Source organism: Accipiter gentilis, chromosome 31 (genome assembly GCF_929443795.1).
Source record: "Accipiter gentilis chromosome 31, bAccGen1.1, whole genome shotgun sequence".
Classification (NCBI taxonomy): Eukaryota; Metazoa; Chordata; class Aves; order Accipitriformes; family Accipitridae; genus Astur; species Astur gentilis.
This window is the reverse complement of record NC_064910.1, coordinates 605317-626010: the sequence shown is the minus strand read 5'-3', so window position 1 is coordinate 626010 and position 20694 is coordinate 605317. Positions and strand designations below refer to the sequence as shown.

Sequence of the window (20694 nt, the reverse complement as noted above, 5' to 3'; positions counted from 1 at the left end):
TGCTTTGTGTAAAAGAAAAAGTGCAAAGAGGTAATACTTTATAAAGCTTTTTTATTTTAGAGGAGGTTTTGGCTTTTAGACCCTGCTAAGCAATTTCAACATTTGTGGAGTCTCCAGTATGCTTTGGAATCACTTCCTGGAGAGTGACTAAGTAGAAATGACTCTTAGTCATTACAAAATTTTCTATCTAAGCAAGATTATGGCACAAACAACCAGAAGAAACATCTCTTTCATTTTGCTGGTTTCTTTGCCTCTGGAAGGAAATTATGGGACAAGAATTCAAGACTACAGATCTAGGCACATTTGGAAATCCCAAACCGTTTAAACAAATCACTGACACAATTTGAAACAATAAGCATTTAAATAATTTTAAATCAGTAATTTTAAATCAAGTTTGGAAAAGGATGTTTCCTAGTTTTCTGCTGTTCAGAGAGCAAGAGGCGCAGCACAACTAACAAGAGGTTTTCTGCAGAAGCCGAGTTAGATGCAGTCCTTGCAGCTGATACATGTGGGCTTAGTTGCTAAGAGCAAAGTAGCTTTTCTTGTAAAGGTAGATTAGGATATTGTTTCTTGCACTGTCATTTTACTGTAGATTTCTAGTTTACATTTTGAAGATTCCCTTGACTAGAATGTTTTGGTTTACAAGGAAAGCACAAAATACACGGAAGCTGGTGTGCTGGGTTGGTGAGAAAGAGTATATGTGGCTCTTTGCTAACAAATAGTTCTTAAAGACCTACTATCCCAACAAACTAAAGCACATGAAACTTCTTGGTAACTGGTCTGACCCCCAGATTGAGGATGAAGATGATGCTACAGTGTTATATCAGATGTTAGGGTTCTTTATGTTTTTATGTGGTACTTACAACCTACGGATATAATCACTTGGAAATCTACAACTGTACAGCCACAGAACAATACGAAGGAAAAGGTATTAGTTTAAAAAACACATACTTTGTTGTTCTTTTATCATTCAAGACTTAATTTTGATATAAGTTCTTTCATTTCTGATAAGACAAAAATCAAACTTTAATTTTAATACTCTTCCCCTTTTTCTAGCAGAAGAAAGTAGAATTTTATTCCGTAACTTTCAAATGAGAAATAGTTTGTTAGGTTTTTAACAATTTTTTTTCAATTTTTGTCCTTTTCATTCTGATAAAAATTGACCTTTAAGTAGCCATTGCCCTAGAAAAGTAGCATTTATGGCCAAGAGTGAACTTCTTTTTTTGTTTTCAGCAGACTTGACTTTAGAGATGGTCAGTTAAGTTGCTGAGTTCACATCTGCATGCTATTTTATACTTGGTAATTGCTTCCAAAAGTGTTTGTTAAAAGATTGATCTTTATGATGCATGTTGACAGATACTGAGCTGAAGAATTTGGTCTCTCAAGTGTGTAGGTTTGCACTGTGCAGGAAGTATCAGGCAATGACGCAGGTAATTATCACCTGATGTGACAACATGATGGTACCGTAAGCCACAATGCCTAAACTTTAGTTGGATGTATATGAGCCTTGAGGTCCTGTGACAAAAATGAAATTAACTTCTGTCACTTCAGTAAGGAACTAGCAGGGAGGTATTAAAACAACTCATAAATATTAGAAGTCCCTGAAAGCTAATGAACCAGTTTCCCTTAGCTGAAATGACAGAGTGTCTGCCAAGAAATCCAAGGACCCAGTCTATGTTTCTCTCTCTAAAGCAATTAGTCAATCAGTACCTTCACAGATCTGTGAACCAATCTGTCTTATTTCATATGTCTGTGCAAGAATTACTTTAAAGTGATAAGGTTACTGCAGTGAAACCTGGCAAACACTTTTACAATAGGCTTGTATGCTGTTAGAGTCACCAGCAGCATGCTAAGAAATGTCAACTGTAATTAAACCCAATCATTTTCAAATGTATGCCATGCTTTGGAAATGGTGAGGAATGCTTTTTACAGTAAGAATTCTCAGCCCTGTGAGCACAGACTTTTTTTTTAGATTTTTTTTTTTTTCTTTTTGTGGGAAGAAGATTTTTTTTCTTTTTCTTTTGGCAACACCATTTTGGAAGATGTTTATTCATTGAGGCAATTGTATCAAAAATATAGGACTGCAGGTTTCTTCTCTAAACTTGTCACAGTTCTTATTGAACTTGCATTTAAGGATTGTCACTGCATGTAATTCTGAGTACATGGCATGGAATCTATTATAAAGATTTGTGAACCACTTTGGCAAAATGTCTATTTAGTGAAAAGTGACATTTCAAAGTACTGAACTTAAACTGTGTTCAGCTTTTGGCAAGTAGTTTTAGAAAAACCCAAAATACAAGTTTGTAAATGGTTAAAGACTTGCTTCTAAAATAAAGCATTTAAATGTTGCAGACTAATTTCATGTAAGGATACAGTTTCCATTTGCAAAGATAAGAAGATGATAATGGCTCCCCTATACCCAGTTCATTTAACTCTCCATGTACTGCACTGGTGTAGTAATTTAAACATTATCCTGCTTGACCCCATGCAAGCATTTTAGCAACAGAGGTGTAAGGTGCTCCAGGACAAAAGTGTCTCACTGTGTAAGGTTTATTACTGGAGCAGTGTCTTGGATTTTTCATTCACTAGAGAGGGCTCTTAGGCCAGTCCCACGCCTCATAAGTATTTGGTTGATTGTTAAAAAATGTAACAGAGACAACTGAAAACATTGCCTCCACTCATCTTCCTAGTTCTGTACCCTCATCCAGTACACTGATCTGGAGATAGTATTTTTTCACAATATGGTCAAAATACATTTGAGAGTCTGAAAGGTATAGTGATGGCAAAGATTCGCTTATTGTGTGCAAGACAGGTATGTGCCTATGTGTGCCAGGGCAGCTCTGGCCAGCCTCACTTCTGCATCTGAAGAGGTTAGTGTAGTGCCAAGTCCTGTCTCAGCACAATTTTTCAACTCAGAATAGGCGCTGTAGTTATACCTGTGCTTTGGACAGTGGGGCAGAAAGCGAACAAGTGAACACTTTTGTGCTAGTTTGCTCACATATTTACTCAGTTAAAACCTATTGTTTTTCAAAGTTACGTTAAGACCAAATACGATGCTGAAGGTTGAACTCCAGTCCTGTTGGAGTCAATGGCCAAACATTCATTCATGTTGATTGTGGCCAGTATTTTGTTGTAATGAAATGTCAGCTGTCCCTTGCAGACAACAAGTAGCTTTTAAAGGTGCTAAAGCATTCCCTTACCTTCTGGTAGAATAGTTTGGAAAATGTACCACTGTTTAATGAGAGGTTTCTGTTGAGGAAATTCCTCTCAGCTCCAACATATTTTCTCTTTTGACAATGTTTGTCTTTACTGTAAAATTCTTACAGTCATCTCAAGTAAAAAAATGACTTGGGACTGCCCTTTTTGAAAAGTGGACTGAAGACATAAAGACAACAGGAGAAAACACTAATGCCACTTAAGTGAAACAAAATTTCCTGAATGCCTTCATGCCTGAATTGGCTACTTAGAAAGTAAAGTGTTTCACATCATATATAAAATGCTAAAGAAAAGATATTTCGACAAATTTTATTCCTTTTGTTCACTTAATGCACATCAAACTTAAATCTGTGTTGTTATTTTAAATTACATTAACTAAACAGAAATTTTAAAAGAACCAAAGTGTAAGCTTCACACTACCTCAGTACGTATTGCTGTTTTAATTGATAGATATTTTAATTTTTACTTATTGATATTTGTATAAAAACAGTGAAGACCGCTTTTAAAGTCTTCACTGCTTTTATATACAAAAGGATGATATAATTATGCATTTATTCCTATGAGGTTCATTATCATGCAACTCTTTCTGGTATGAATAAATACCTTGAGAGAGAGAACATCTCGGTCCTCTCAGGGAGAAGAGGCATTTTTCCTGCCTGAAAATAGCATCCTCACAACCAGCAACAGTTAAGTTTCATAAACTTTGAACTCTACTATGAGAACCTTTCAGGATGATTATCCTCCCAGCAAAAAAAAGTTAAGAGTAAGTTCATTATTGTCCTTAGCTCAATATAAACCTGTAAAAGAAGTCTGCATTTTTCAATGCCAACACACAAATTTGACTCAAGACAGCTTTCAACATGCAGCTACTATGATTTTTCCTCTTTTACTGGTTCTAGTAGACTGTCAATGAAATATTTACCTGACTAGTGTGGCTCTCCTTATGTCTTTGAATCGATGAGCCTGCCGTAGTGCTGGGCGACAGTCTTGAATATTCATTTTCCTCTGGTAAACCTAAAGCAGAACAATACTAATTTATAATCTGACATTTATGCATCTCCTGATTTCAGCATGAGATTCAAAAGACCTTGACGTGTTTTACTAAAAAAGAATGAAAATATCACACATTTGCCTGCATATTTACTATTTCCATGCTTACTGGAACTGGAATAATTATTGTTTGCCAAGTATGAATAGCATCATAGGTATGCATGCTGTTTTACAGAAGGAGCAATTGTACTAAGAAAGCCTACAAATAACACATTACCTATTCACTGGCCAGGGATTCCTCCTGCAATGCAGAAATCCCTGGCTCCTCTTCCCCTGGCTCCTTTTCATCGCAGAAGCAATGCAAAGGGAATGGAAAACAGGCCTGCGGTCTGCTCTCAAATTAATGTCTCTGGGTTACAAGGGAAGTTGATAGTAGGTCCAGGACTTACAACTTCATCTCCTCAGTACAGAGTTTTTCTGTAATTCTTGTACCTATTGTGCACTCTCCATGTGGAAATTAGCTGCCCAAAATTTAGCTGTGTAAAAACCAGTCATCCAGTGTAAAAGAGCCAGGTAGACTCCCTCTGCAGTCAGGAGGAACAAAGACCTGTGCACAGTGATCCTAGAGCAAGGCTCACTGCCGGCACTTCCCCATCACTTCTGCCAGAGTGGAAAGACCATTCACATAGCACTACAGAGGATCTGAAAGGTGGGATGAGGGAAAGCAAAGGCAGAAGCAGAAATACAGTGAGTCCATGATAGGTGTTATTAAGCCCCTCACAAACCAGAATCACAGACACCATGGTAGGTCTGGTATCCAGCAATTTTGGTATTGCTTCATATAGCATATTTTTCCAAATGTTCATGCTACTATGGCATCCATAAACAGCATATCACTACTCTTTCTTTAGTCAACTGAACAGAGCTAGCCACCACAAGAGGATTCATCCTGGTAAGAGATATGCAAGTTGAATTGTTCTCAGTAGACCACCTGAGATTTACTAACTAGAAATGGAACACATGTAATCTGAAGTATTTGATTAGACTATGCATTGACCTTTTGTGTGGCTGAAACTAGGTAAGGTCATTCTGCACGTAGATATGCAACTCGTAGGTAAGAAAAAATTAGGCGAGCCCTGCTCTTTGCATATTGTACATTACATACACAGAATCATAATGGAAACAATTCAAAGTTCAAATGCAATGAATCATAAACTACTTATGGTATTATGCACTGTACTAGACATAGTTCTGTTTCATGTTCATGTTCAGTTTCTTGTTCCATCACGAAACTGGCATAGAAACACACTGTGAAACATGCTTGCCTTACAACCTGCTAACTTCAGTATTAAAAATGTTTTTTTAATGTTTTAGTTTTCATAAATGAGCATTAACTCTTACATGGTTACTGATATATGATTTAACTCATGAAAATGTAAGTTGCATGAATAATCCTATAAAATAACCTGACTTTGCAAGAGAAATAGAACAAGAATTTTAAAGAGAAGCAATGATGCTTATTCCTTTTTGGCCTCCCTACCCTGCTTTTAGTTTCCTCCTTATAATGGTGCATGTCCACAGCTTTGTAACTATGGACAGCTGGATTTTTATTTGTTCTTCTGAATAAAGCTTGTGTAAAGTATTCATAAATATGGATCTTCTTCTACAGCTTCACATCATCTGGACTTCCTCTCGACACACACAGGCAGTGAAGAAGATAGAACCCCTGCTTGCAGCTCAGGAGCCAGGTCAAATCTTGTGAGAATCTAGCACTTCAGTCCTTTTCTGCCTGGTGCAGAGAGGGAGTCTGACCCTGTTCTCTCAGTGATTTGAACTGTGTGTTGTTTTGAGGTGGAGTTACCACTTTCTGAAGCTGGTCCCTCCTATATTAGGTATGTACTGGGGGCAAGGTCTGATGTTCAAAGTCTCCAGTATACTAGGCTTGTAAAATATATATTAGGTTACCACTATCCCTTTCTTACCCATATTAAATTCCCTGTCCTCCAACTTAAAATTCTCCCTCAGCAAAATCACGTATTTTTGGTCAAATGAAATGCTTGAAATAAATTTCCCTCCAAAAATACAGTTTTTGTCAACACAAAACAAATCCCTTTTTTTCCAAATAGTTTCCTAACTAATAATTTATTCACATGGATTCACTTTGGATACATCTCAAACAAATTAAAAAATATCCACATTTTAATGCAGAATGCCTTGTTTAAGTATGTGTTATTCATTTAATTTAAATAAAAGACATGATGTAAAATATTTGCATGATTCTAGACCACCATAAATGAATGAAAATACTTTCCTAGGCCAGCAGCATGTTTTGAAAAAGATACTGCTTTTGCACTATATTTATACAGTTCAGCATCTACCGTCCATGACAGCCTTGAGCTAAGAATAAGGTTATCAATGATTTTCTGTTTATTTCTATGAAAAGCACTTTGATAAGAGGTCTTATCAAATAAGTAAGCAACAGCACGTCATCATAGACATGGCAAGCAGAGGCTTGGTGGAGTTTGGAAAGATAAATGGAGTAGCTGATTACATTCTGAGAGTTTTCCTTTATGTACACCTAAGTAAATATTAGGAAACCACAACTGTGCGCTGAATAAGACCTTGCTTAATTCAGCACAAGGTTGGAAGCATAAGTTTAGCAGGGGCAGGGGCAGAATTACAAGAACATAAGTTAATCAGGGGTTCAGGCTGGAACAGAAATTACATCATCTGGGCTGGGCTTTCTTGCAACTATTCTCAAGTTACCAAAAGTAAGTCTAATTTGTCAATTTTGGGGCAAAAATATGCTTGCTAACATTATTACTGCAATTACATGTGCTCGTGAAAATGAAAGCAAGGAATATGATTCAATCAATAATCTCTAACTGGAGAAGTGAAAGAAATGCATTCCATTTTTTTCACGTAATCAAGAATACAGCCTCGTCCCAAGCAATATGTACATTCAAACTACAAACCTGATCCTTTACCCACTTACTCCCTGTAATGCCTTTTCTATATTGCTTCAAAAGAAGATCCCACACTCAATCCCCGATCTTCTTCCTGTACTCCCCATTTCCCATTTTTGCCCTGTTCTCAGATACTCCCTTTAGGATCCTGCAGATAAACAGCTTGCATCTCAAATGTTGAGATCTAGATCACTGGACATCTGGAAGTGGTTCTGTGGTTCCAGAGAAATTCCAGTCTCATAGGCTCTGCTACCCTGAACTGGAGACCCCGCACCTCCTGGCCTCCAAAATCTGTATTTGCAGACCACCACCAATACCACAGAGTCTCTGGGTCTTTGCAACTGTGGCCACACACCATTCCCCGAACCACCTAACTTCCTCTGTGATTCTGCATTCACACAGACTGGCTCTACTGATCAGCTCCACTTGACACATTGGCTGCTATAGTGTGAAAGAGGCACCACCAGGAAGGACAAGATGTAAGGCTCTGTGCTCAACCGCACGTAGCCTGTGTCATGGTGACGTGCCCCTTTTCTGTCAGGTTACCTGCTGTGACACCTCTCCCATTCTGCGACTTGTTGCCTGATGTGCTTAAATCTGGTGGCAAGTTTCAAGAGACTAGACAGCAGACTGTAGGACTGTAGCCCCCGGGTGGCCTGCACAGGCAGAAGAGTTACCTTCTCGACAGCCAAAGTTGGACAAGTCTAAGCCCCTTACCTGAATAATGCATAGGGCTTCTGGTGAAACAGACAGCTTCTTACGCCGATCTGCATGAACTACATGGTGAGTCCATTCACAAGGATCTCCGTATACGAGGAGTGGACCTCAGTTATAACTGAAGAGGAATAACCAGAGAGGCTTCCTTCGTGGGACAGTGGCATGCCAATGGAGCTGGATGAACAGCACAGTGCAAGGTGCGTGCCCGTATGACCATTAGGCACAACGGCAGCACAATGCTACATCGGTCCAACAGGGCTGTCTTATCTATACAATATCTACTTAATTTTCACTTGGGCTACATAGAGTAAGTACCTCTATAACACACTCCACTGGGGCTAAGAACGGTCAGATATCTGGGGAATTTTTCCCTTTCACTAATCAAAGGTTAGGTCACCTCAGTCACTTATTACAGTTGTTGTATTTAAACATTTCACTTAATGATTAAACACTCCTCTATATCCTATTAGGTACTAGTTGGAAATGACAAACTTTTACCTGCAGTGTTTGAGTGTCTCCCACCAGAGGATGTGTTGTTTTGGGTGATTTAGGATCACAACTTTCAGCATTGTAACATAAAAGGTTATTATAGGCTTTCTGATTACTCTTTGTGTTTGGACAAGAAATAGCAAAAGAGCTCTTTCAGACTAAAAACTCTGGGGGATGTGGAAGATTTGTGGCAGAAGTCACAGTTTGATAGCACAGAGCTGTAGAAAGGTGTTACTCCTAATATTAAAGATAAACTAAGGAAGAGGAGGATTACATTATATAAAATGAAAAAGCAACTTCTATTAAAATTCTGAACTAACAGCAGTGCGAGAAATTAAACTCAGCTTCCGAAAGCAGCACAGCTTTAATCTGCATGGAAGCTGAGCCAGCCAGCTTTTTAGCTGCTTAGTAATGGTTTTCTACAGAATTCATCAACATCAACATCTTTGTCAAAATGATTATTCTTACAACCATAGTGACTTTAATTTTCATGATGCTTCAGAGGAGTGGTGCTGACACTTCATTCACGACAGCAAAAGACTAGTCTTATTTAAGAAACTGCTTTCTGCATTAACTCATATGAGCAATGTATGACTCTAGCTCTATCAGTGGAAAGTAGATTATATAGTTGCACTGTGTAACAGTGGGAAGCAGATTACTCCATATTCAGGAGTTTTGTAATCTCAGTATCAACTATTTAATAATGCATTTCAGGTTTTATTTTCCTCAAAGCTAGAGGAGTTTGGTGTACAGTAACAAAGAAATGAAAAAGTATTTTACATGGAAACATCTCACGGCACATTCTCAAATACCAGTATTGCCTAGATATATCCAACAAGACACAGATTGCGAAACTATGAAGATGTTAAGGTTTAATCTTGGAAGGATATTTTTCCTAAGCAAACTGGCAAACTGGTTTTGAATTCATGTAATCAAAGTACACCAGAGCTTTCCATCTTGTAAACTCTTTCAATTATTATTAAGCGTGGCTGGAAAACCAGCATTCTGTATCACAAAATTCATAACCTGATTTTGCTCTGCATCAGTATAAAATCAAAGCTTGCATCATTTCTACAACAGTCTGATAGGCAAAACATAGACTTGAACCTTGAAATACCACAAATAATGTTAATTCCTTACCCAGTGGGAAACTGCCAGACCTAAAGGGAGTTTTTTTCTACTCATAGTATACAGTGAATACCAAAACAATTCCTTATCAAAGCTGCATCAAAATTGGGAACCTTCCATGAAAAGTTTGGGTCTGATGAATCAGTGTTTTGCAATGGAAAAAATATCTTACTGGAAAATTCCATTGCATGACATTACACATTTATGATTACACTTTCGATTTACAAATAGTTTGAAAAGAATTAGTTTATGCATAGTTGATACTGTATATTATCAATATGAACAGCCCTGGCTACTAGTGATAGCAAACAGACTGATTAAAACTTCACACAATTATAAGCACCTCTCATGTATTAGTTGGCCTTTTATTCAAGCAATGACTATTTATTTCAGTAACTGAGATCATTTCCTTACTGAACTATAATCATCACAAATAAGAAACTTAAAGCATCATTTCATTTCTAAGCTGAAAGAAACACAGCTCTTGTGATTACACTCCAAGTTAAGGGGTTTGCGGATAAAATGGTTGCTCTTATAAAAAGCTGATCTCCCACAGGTCCCATTAGGACATCAGAATATATGGTTAAAATCCTACATAGAAAGGAATCAAAGACTTGGCCTACCCACAGTTTTTGTGTTAATTTAAGAGTCTGACTGTTATATGTACTGAAAATATGCTCCCCTCCTCCCCAAATTATTATATTGATACAAATGGGGACATGGTTACAATCGACAAAGATGCCTTTTTCTTCTGTCACAGTGTGTTCCTGGTCCCACACAGGAACGAATGCACCCTTACACTCATGTAACTTCTCAGATTGGATGAGCTTTCTGCTTTGATTATCAGAGAGAACAGGAAGAATTATTTTGGCCAAGCACTGCAGAATTTGGAGAATAGGTTTTCTTGAAAAGAAAGGAAGTATTTGAAGTATTCAATTTTGATAATTTTTTTGATAATTTTTCATTTCAAAACACTGCCTATTAAGCAGCTCTAGCCTGGTTTTTTGTTGTTTTGTTTTTTTTTTTTTAAAGGATAGCATATCTGGAAAACAAAATGCAGTTATTTCACTTGACCTAGTATTTTTTCCCTTTGAGTTTTCCAGTATAGCTCTCTAACTACCAACTACATTATGTGTAGTTCTACCCTTAACAGTAAAGGCTCTACAACTGTTCTGCTTACACAACCCATACTTAGACTTAAGTTTTCAGTATGAAGATAATTGTATGCAGTGCCATGCAAGTGTTTAGACATCTGCTTCTCCACATTTCACTGAAATAAATACTTTCTATTTGTCTTGTGTCTATTCATACTTGTCTATTTGTATCGTGCTATTTCATGTAATACAGGTGTTATATCCTTAAGATTTATTCTTTTAGGACCTTGAAAGATTTCATTCTTTCTGTCATTGCTCTTTCACCATTTTGATCATCTTGTTGCAATGATAAACAATTTGTCATTCACTAGTAAGGCATCTGTAGCAAAGGGAGATCCTGATTCTCCATTCTCTATCCCATTTGTATTGATTATAGGATCAGAAATCTCAAATCTCAGTCCTCCATGCCTTGGGCTGCTTACAGACTCGAAGCTGAGCTAATTACAAATTCCTCAACATAGGCTGTTTTATTTTCTTCACATTCAGCTTTTATCGGAAAGGGGCTTATCAGTTCACACATACAAAGTTAAGCCAGTTCCAGAAACACGGATATTTCGCAACTCAGAAGATTCCAGCTCGACCAGATCTTAAGCAGTACATTCAACGAAACACTTCAGCAATTTTATGTTAGAAGGGCTTTGGGATTAGAAACTGCTTACCATTTGATACTGAATTTCCATTTTCAGCCATCACAGAACTGGACAGTGGATTAGATGACTGAGTTCCATGGTTATTTGCATTTTTATCCTGGGTTTCTGATCCAATATCTAATGTGTTTGGATCCTCCCTGCTCCTCAAGTTCAGATTAGTTTCAGCACCTGACACAAACAGAGAAAAAGCTTGTCAGCTTCCTATTAACTAGTGGCTTTCACATCTAAGTAGAAAAAATTAACACACAGAAAACAAACTACTTTATCAAATTAGTTTAATTAATCACTAAATTCATGAGTGCAGTGATAAATGTGGAAGGTTTAAGTCAGTGATTTTTTCAGGGTTTTTCTTTTTTTTGCTAGTGTTCCACTTGAAGCCATTTAGAGTTTATGGAAATGAAAGGCATTAACAAAATTTGTACTGTTTATTTTCACACAAATATCAGCTGATAAAACTCAACAAATGTTTGTATTGCCCCTATTTTAGAGTCTACTCTATTTCACGAGTTCATGCATTGCTGTCATCACTGCAATGCCTTTCACCATTGCATTAGGTGATACTAGCAACAGCTATAACACGGCTTTATGTTTTTCTCTTATCTCCTCCCACAAGAAATGAAATGGCTTTTGATATGAAACCCTATGTAGCAAGATTCCTCCCAGCAGAGCCTCCCCGTGGGCATTATTTACCCTGCCTCGGGGCTCTGCAGCCATCAATTGTCATTTTCTTATAAAGTTCCAGGTTTTCATGTCATATAGCCTTTTAGTAAAATTTCTTCAAGGCATCAAGAGGAGATTTGATCCTGAAGGAGTTCCCAAGCAATATACAATGCACAGGCATTTCTTCAGAGAGAAAGGCAAAACTCTTCTTCCCCTTCTGACCGATGGCACATCCGCATGAAGCAGAACAGCTCACAGCAAAGTGCCCGGAGCTGGCTCAGCTGGCCTGGCTTTGTCAGCCCAGGGCACCACAAGAAACAGGGCTCAGCCATCAGCTGTGCCTGAGTGGTGCTCCCCACTAGAGCTCAGGGGCCAGAGGCAGGTTCGGAGCCAGGAGATAAGACCATGAACGGGTGGGGATGGTAGGAGGGACCCCCACTGCAGTTCGGGTGTCCCTGGCTATCTCCACTCCACCGCTGTGTAGCAGGGCTGATAAGGCTGCATGAGATGCTGCGCTGGCAAGGCTATGCATTTTTTGAAGGATTTCTCTCTCTTCTCTGTATTTCTCTTCATTTTTTGGTGAACATACTCTTCCCTTGCCAGGATCAGGTTTGTTTCATGGAATACAAAGATGAATTCAGTTCTCTCTCTGTTTAACTCCGTTTCAGTTTTCCTCCTTCCACCCCCTGCTGAGAGCTGGCCTTAGCTACAGGGCTGACATATTACGGCTGACCCGGGTGCAGAGGCCCTCATTTAGCACTCTAAAATGGAAATTTTCTTCTATGACAGCTCTCAAAGAGCTATTCCTTTATTTTGGTTGTGCCTAAGCTTTGTCATAATGACGGCAAGAACCAACGGAGGTCAAAAGACTAGCTATTAAAACCAACATTACGGCATTCATCCAATGACATCCTCAGCTCTCCCAAACATAAAATATATTCTTATAAGTCTTGAGCACATGAACATTTTTCAAGGGGACAGGAAAGACATTTTTTCACCAGGTAACAGGTACTTTGCCTGCAGATTTTCAAACTTAATGCTGACTGCATGGTTAATTTTTCATTTTTATGCCTGAACTGAAAAAACCCACCTGGTTTATGAAGTACCAACATTTAAAAAAATAATTAATGAAATAAAAACTATATAACCATCTGCTTAACTTGAAACGTTTCATTTCATTGAACAGGGCCTTCTTGGTTTTTTGTTTAGCTTTCAGTTATCTAACTCTGAATCTTTCTTAACATTTCCTCTTCTAACAAAAGTTCATTTCCAAGCTGTCAGAATAAAAACATTTCAACTTTTTTTGTTTTTGCTTCCTCTCTTGCCCTGATTGCCGATCTTTTTTTTTTTGTTTTTTTTTACAGACCTGACTGGAGTGTTTCAGTGGCACTGTTTCATAAACTGCGTATTTAGGCAGATGTGCTATGCATTTTAAAAATTAGGCCAGCTCTACCCACAGTAACTGACTTGGGAGAGGTAGCAGAGCCAGAGTCTGAGCTGGAAAATGCATACAATACAATTATAAGAGCATGCCTGATTTAGCTTTTGTACAAGCAAGTTGACTGCAAAATGCATCTTTGCAGCTCATATTAAATTTATCTGAAAAGGAAATGTCACTTTTAGATGTTAATAGTCAGTGCACTTGCCTGTAGATCATAATCCACCTACGTAATTATTGTACCACCTTTTACATAAAGAGTCTCAGGGGAATCAGCTGGGATCTTTATTTTTCTTGATATCCAAAAGATTTATTGATTTGTCTGACATCTGCAATTCATTTGAGAATGTGCAAGTCAAAAGACTTTTTCTTGCACTCCTATTTCCAGAGGCCTTTTGTTTCATAGGTACATTGGTATCTTTTCATGGCATTCATGAAGGGCTCTTGGAAAAAAAAGGTCATCTTTTCTCTTTATATCTGTAAGATGAAATACTACAAAGAATTGTGGATAGCTACTATTGAGCTAAAGTGTCATCTCAAATTGGCAGAAACAAGTAGTGGATGGATATGCAGCATATCTTTTGGGACAGCTATCTAGATAAGAGATGTGTTATCCCATTTGCTCTGTTCAGTCACTGTAAGAACTGCACACCTTTAGTTTCTAAATAGAAGACTATATAGAGAAAACATACTTCATAGAGTCTTATTTAATTAATCTTGAATGTGGGAAAGAAGCCTGTATTTTGTTTCAAAATATTCTGGATTATATAAAGGTACTTGTACTAATTTCCTATATATAGGCATCTTCAGCTCCTTGTGGGAGCAGATTCATGCGAGTCTATGGAAAAAGTGTAACTGCATATGTTGTGTAACTTCTAAAAGACTCCTGGGGAAGCCAGAGTGTAGCCCTAGCAAAAAAGTCCAGTTCTTTTATTTTTCACTTTGTGTCAAATAGGTGAGTTTTGGAAGAAAATCTTTTCTAGAAATAGGATAACAAGAGGATGCTCTAGTCAGGTGTAACCAGTGTACTGTCCCAGTGCTGCAAAACTCACCTAGGATCACTGGGCAATTCATGTTGGAAGGGACCTCATGAGGTCCCTCGCACACCCCTGCTCCAAGGAAGTTATGGGTGTCTTTCTGCACCGGGGGGCACCGAACCGGCCACGGTACCCAGACGTGGTCTAACGACAAGTTAGACGTACTAACGACAAGTGCTGGGCAGAGGGGACAACCCCTGCCCCGACCTCCTCGCTGTGCTCCTGCTGATGCAGCCCCAGATGCCGCTGGCCGTCTCTGCTGCCGCCTCCTGCCTGGCTCCCAGGGCCCCCAGCACCCTTTCCCCAAAGCGGCTCCCCAGGCAGTCAACTATTGGTCTGAAATTCACTTCACCCTCATGCTTTCTCACCTAATATAGAAGTTTGGACTTTTCTCCACATTAATGTCAACTTTTCCCTGCTGCCAGGAAACCCTGCAGATACAAGTATGCACTGCTTTCTCATTCCTTATCAACTTCTGAAACTATCAAAAATACTTTAGGAGAGAGGAAAAGAAAAAACTGTGGTTCCTACAGTTGAACATCTTCACCAGCCCACTGAATGTTAGCTTTTTGTTCAGACTTGTGCTCTGCTGTTCTCACCAGACAGATGGATTATTTACCAGGTTTCAATTTTTATTTTTTTTTTTTAAAGTAACAGCATCTTAACAGTTTCCAGCTAGTAATAAATGTTATTTGAAGAGTCATCCATCCCTACTTGTGAGAGACTAGCTACAGACAGGTATCAGCTGTAAGACCATGGTGGGAGTTCACGATTATAAAAGGAAAAAAAGCTTTAAGTGAAACCTACAGATTCTTTGCAACAGTGAACAGTGTTTGGATTATTATTTCAATAAACTGACTTTGCCAAAAAGGTATCTCTGACTCAGTCAAATTCTGCTCTGACTAATCTTGCAGTTAATGAGGATGTATGGACTACAAGGATGTACGGATGTTTGGATTGGGGCCATAATTTGCCCCTCAACTGCAGCACAGTTAATAGCTGGAAGCAATCAAGCGTACAGTGTTTTTAATCAGAGTATGACAAATCAAAGTGTAACAATTATTTCCTTAAAAGCAAGCTCTGTATTCCAATAAACCCATAATTATATCAACAACATTACTCAAAAAGTGGAAGAGGAAAGGTATGCAAAAGAGGCAGCTCACAAAATCCACAGTTGCCTCTTCTCTTCAGTGTTCCTGGAAGAGACGGACTTTAAAACTCACAGCAAAGTCATAAGGCACAGGATGGAATGAAATTTCACTTGTTTGGGAAAGAAAAGTCAGAGTATAGCAATCATGGAAATCATTTAATATAACTGCTTTTTATTTTCCTTTTTAAGTCATTGTTTCACTCTTAAAAGAAACCCAATGCACTGGAAGTCCACATGATGTAACTTTTTTGTCAAAAAAAGAACTTAAACTCTTTTAGTTGAGCTATGACTTCCAAATACCCTACTATAAAGCTCTTTTTTCCCAAACATAAAATATAGGATCCAAACATCATAGTTATTTCATAAGTAGTATTTAGGCTGAACTAATGTTGTTATCTCTAAATTAGAAAATGGGCCAGTATAGGCTCTATTCAGATGACAGATTAAAGTGCAATACTGAAACATTTTGAGAAACTATTAGTTTTGTAAGGAAATTATATATTTAGCCTACTTAATAAAGTCTAAAGCAAAGTATAGATCGATGACTGGTATCAGCGTTTAGGTGGAATCACCATAGACTCTTGTGCAGCAAGACATAAAAAAATAGTATGTTTTTAAAAGCCCAGCAGTAACTCATCTGGCTGGGTTGTGTTTTTCTTTTCTGTCAAAGTCCTTGGTTTTCCTCTCCTTTCTTTAAATGTGTATCCACAACATATATCTGTCCTCGTATGTTCTTTTTTCAAATACTTCTCCTTTTAACATTTAGTGCTCATTTACAGTCTGACTGAAAACTCATTAATAACAACAGAAGGCATCCACTGCTTTCAGTGGGTTTTGGATCATTCATGCTTGCCTTGGATGCTTTGTGCAGCACCTCCAAAGCACCAAGGGATTCATAATACAGAGTAAATATGGAGGGCCTCTTGCTTTGTCTGTCCTGGTAACTCAAATGTGACCATAACTATTCTCTGGCCCTAAGGCAAATGGTTAGAGACCCATGTCTATGCTGTTACACTTTCCTGCTCTCCACAGTAGAGAGGATGCACCCAAGTTGCCTACTGGGAATAGTCCCTGGCCTGTGCCATTTCCTGAACCATGCCCAGATCTGTCTGGAAGGGAGCCAGCCTGCCAGGTCCAAAACGATGCCAGGGACTGCTCTAGCACTTTGACTGCACAGAGGACTGAGCTGCCGTATCCAGGACATTCCCTGGCACAGGCTCATTTACTAAAACAGACATAGCCCTTCACCTTGACAGCACTAGTTATCACAATCAGAAATGAGTGGTCAAGGTAAGTCCATCTCAGGAAAAGAAGGAAAAATGCAGAAGAAAAGCAACCTCAAACCAGATGGGGCTAGTGGGGCACAGAAGAGTTGTACAGCTTCTGCTGAAGCCACATTTAGAAGTCGCATCCTGACTGTACGGGGGGAGCAGGTTCTCCCTAGTTTTGCTCTAGTGTAAATAGAAGTCATACACCCCTCTTAATGTGATTTGACTTGTACCCGGACCTTCTTTCAAAGCACACATGCCTTTTCATTAATTAAACAGGGAGCTAAGGCTGAGTTCCTAGCTGAGGAATTTGTGCCACAAGCCAGGCAGGACGTATCTAGGTCCTAAAGTAGAAACAGTCTCTGTCCTGGTCAACAAAAACATCAGCCCCATAAGACAGAAATGACAAATGTTATAGAAAAAGCTTAAAAGCTTTTCCACAAAGGAACAAAACCTACAAAAATACCTAACACATATAATTATGGAAAGAAATACATGAAAAAAGGGAGAAATAGCTCCCCTTCTTATCATTTAATATCTTTAATAAATCCCAGGATAATGTCAAACATTATTTCTTCATTCATGGAAAACATGGCTTTCTGTAACCAATAATCAATATAAGGTTTTAGTTATCAAGATCCATAGCTACTCACACTTCATTAGCAACTATGAGATCTGGGAAACATACATTCTGGCAGATAAATTAATGTAATACAGGAGTAGAAGCTTTTTACCTGGCCTATCAAGGAATCTAAAAGCTAAATAGCTTGATTTCCCTGAAACCTGTGGCTGGCATCCAGAACAATGGAAATTTCAAATGAAGCAGCTTGTCATTATACCTGTGAATAAGAGAGAACTGATGGATCCTATTAAGCAGCATATTGAAGACAAGATGTTGCAGACAGAAGGGATTCCTGATCCATGCTCTCGCTCTTTCTTAGGAGAGTCAGGAATACACTGAATCCTAGAGGCCAACCCTGAATATTTGTTACATTTACTGTGGTTAAGTGGACATTGTGAAGTGAAGGGAAAAAAAAAAAAAAAAAGATGGCGACTGCAGAAATTATGCAGATATTTTTTGATGAAAGAAAGGGAGCGGAAGCTTAAATAACAGGCCATTTTATTTTGGCTTGAGTGTTTACCACTGTGTTTCGTTGCACCTTGACAATTGCACTTAGCGTTTCCTGTTCTGCTCTGACTTACTGTTGAGACATTCCTTGTCTGTGGCATTTGCTAACTACCCTCAGCACATGTTGTCTTGGGTGTCCTTTTGCTGGATAAACGCATATTGCTTCAGAGTAGTTCAGTTTACCCACATGAAGTCACACTGTGACCTGCTGTAGCATGACTGATTACTTTGTTTGCCCAGAGCTGGAGGCAAACAGATGCATCTTATTTGCTGAAAGAAATGGAGCAGGATGAAAACTGTCAAGACAGGATTCCCCCAGCCTATTAGCATGTATTGCCTGTCTCACCCTCACAGTTGTGCTGCTGGCTGCTGCTGCCATCAGAGGTAATCACTATTCATTGATTTATTTCACCTCACAAAGCCTGCCCTTACAGCAGCAATTGTCTAGGATTTCCCCCTGCAATGATGCTCCTAGGATAGGCAGCAATGAATTTGTACTGTCACTTCCAGCACCCTTTCTCTCTGAGTTGTGTAAGTGGAGCTCTCAGATGGTGTTACAAGCCACTCCAGAAGCCACATTCTTCAATGGAGCAGGTAAATATAGAAACAGACCCCTTCTTTGCTCTGAGAAGCTGCATTTGTGGAACCTCTGTATCAACACTGGAAAGCAAAGAGAGGAGATGCAGGCCATGAAGAACATCAAGTAACAAAACTCACTCTACTGGAGGTAAAGAGCTCCTCTGAAGAATACTGTGTTAGTGTGACACCGATCAGACAGAGTTCAGAAGATAAGGCTGGTAGTGAGAAGGAAGTTGCTGAAGCAACTGCAGGAACTCCTAGGTCTGGCTGAGCTCTTAAAAACCATCAGCTCAATCACTTTTCTGTAAATCACTTCACAGCTGTGGGAAGTATACACCTAGAACAGAAAGGTTTCTTCTGCTTTCTTCTCTAATGGACTTGTGCTGGTGGGAAGATAGTGCTGTTATCTTACATCCATTTCAGTGACAATCATCACAAGCTACAAACCTTTCCCTTCTTCCCAGAACTAATCCTAGGGACATCTTTGGGTCAGGTAAACTTTCAGAGTTGGTGAGGGAGATAGAGAACGCAAGTGCCTTCTTTCCCTGTCTGGAGAACTCCAGGTTATTTTAATTAGTCTCATTCCCAACATAAGACAAAGAATACTGCTGCTGAAGTGGAGAAAAGAGCCTTCTTAAATACTGGTAATGGATGAAGAATATCTGGACAGGCTGCCAACTCTCCCGCTTGATAGTATCTGAGCAAGAACTTGAAACACCATTTTAATGCAGCAAATGTGCCAGAGTCCAGCCAGTGCATGTTTCAGAGACTGGGGATTTTGTTCACCCCATCTTCTCTAGGAACTGATGTCTGCAGGCCTTTCTGAGGTTCACTAACCACAGAGGGCAAGAAGGAGGGCAGCACTGCCTGGGACAATTTCCTGCCCTAGAAGAAGCATTTCTTCCCTCCATGTTCCCCACCTTTTCAAGTCTAATCTGGAAAAAAAAGTAGCTGATTTTACTCTGTAATAGTTTTGTTTACTGTTAGGTGTGTTGATTGGCTGACCAAAGAGTCTATTTCTTGTGTTTGTGTAGTTAAAGAACTGCTGGTGTGCTGGAAAAGGAGGCGGCAATTTGGTTAAGAACACAGCTTCCCTTTTTTAAACTGTTTTCTTCTAACCAATGTCAATGCAGCAGTTCTTTTTGAAGGCAGACATTTAAGTTTGTTGAGGTTTGTGTGTGGTATCTCAGTAACAAAACAGCCATTACTTCTGGGCTTTAGCTGCTATTGGAAGGAATTATGTGATGAGACACTGTCTCAACCTTCCTCCCCCTCAAACACAGTTGCAAGTATTGTAAAAATAAACAAACAAAAAACCCTAAACAAACAAACAGACAGGGATTTGCCACTGCCAACAGCGTCACATCAGTTCTATTTACTTCTCCCACAGAATACTTCTACAGAGATTTTTCAGAATCTCTCTCACACCACTTCTGGCATCAACTCCAATGCAGAAGTCTTAGTGTATATGACTGTGTTAGGCAGATAAATTGAGTAGATCCTGAGGGACAATCCAAGGAGTATTTTTGGATCACCTGTCCTGCAATCCTGCCCACCGAACAGAGACAGCTATTCTGGAAAACCTCTCAGACACCACTCCCAATTTGCTTCTGAAGTGAGCTTCTAAAAAAAAAAAATTCATTGAGAGATTCCTTTAGCTTGTTTTTAAGTTCATTTTGAAGGGATACAGTGATGGTCAATGACACCTCCATGAACCTCAAAGCAAAAACATATAGCTATCACAGATGCAGTGTGATAAGCATCCATACTGTGCAAAAATATAGCCAGCCTGTGGCTAAAAACTATCACTATGTGCTACTAGCGTGTCAGCATCATACTGCAACCAGTCCTTAAGGAAAGAGCTAAAATAAATAATGAAATGTGGAACTTCAGGTCTAATTTTTTCACATGTTTTTTCTTTTAAAAATTGCACCCCACACAGGATAAAATCCATGTTCATGTTTTTCATTTTAAAACAGAGTGAAAACTCTGGCCAAAAGAGCACTGAACTTGAAGGCTTCTTTATTTTCCCACTCATTAGTGGGCCCAGGGAGAAGATGGATGCCCCAGCTGCCACTCCTACTTCCAGTGCTCCACTTCCAAACACTCTCCTACCCTCTCAA

The 20694-nt window shown here is 38.9% G+C and overlaps 1 protein-coding gene across 5 annotated transcripts in view; it reads right to left on the bottom strand.

Moving 5' to 3' along the window:
• Positions 1-20694, bottom strand: part of MYO16 (myosin XVI) — a 385302-nt gene that overhangs the window by 11533 nt on the left and 353075 nt on the right. For 4 of the 5 annotated variants that reach the window (XM_049834474.1, XM_049834472.1, XM_049834470.1 and 1 more), the window contains exons 33-34: positions 11320-11478; positions 4139-4230 (exon numbers count right to left, since the gene is read on the bottom strand). In XM_049834474.1, the coding sequence (XP_049690431.1) occupies positions 4139-4230; positions 11320-11478 (251 nt within the window). The remainder of the gene's footprint in view (positions 1-4138; positions 4231-11319; positions 11479-20694) is intronic. The other variant, XM_049834473.1, reaches the window with a different exon arrangement.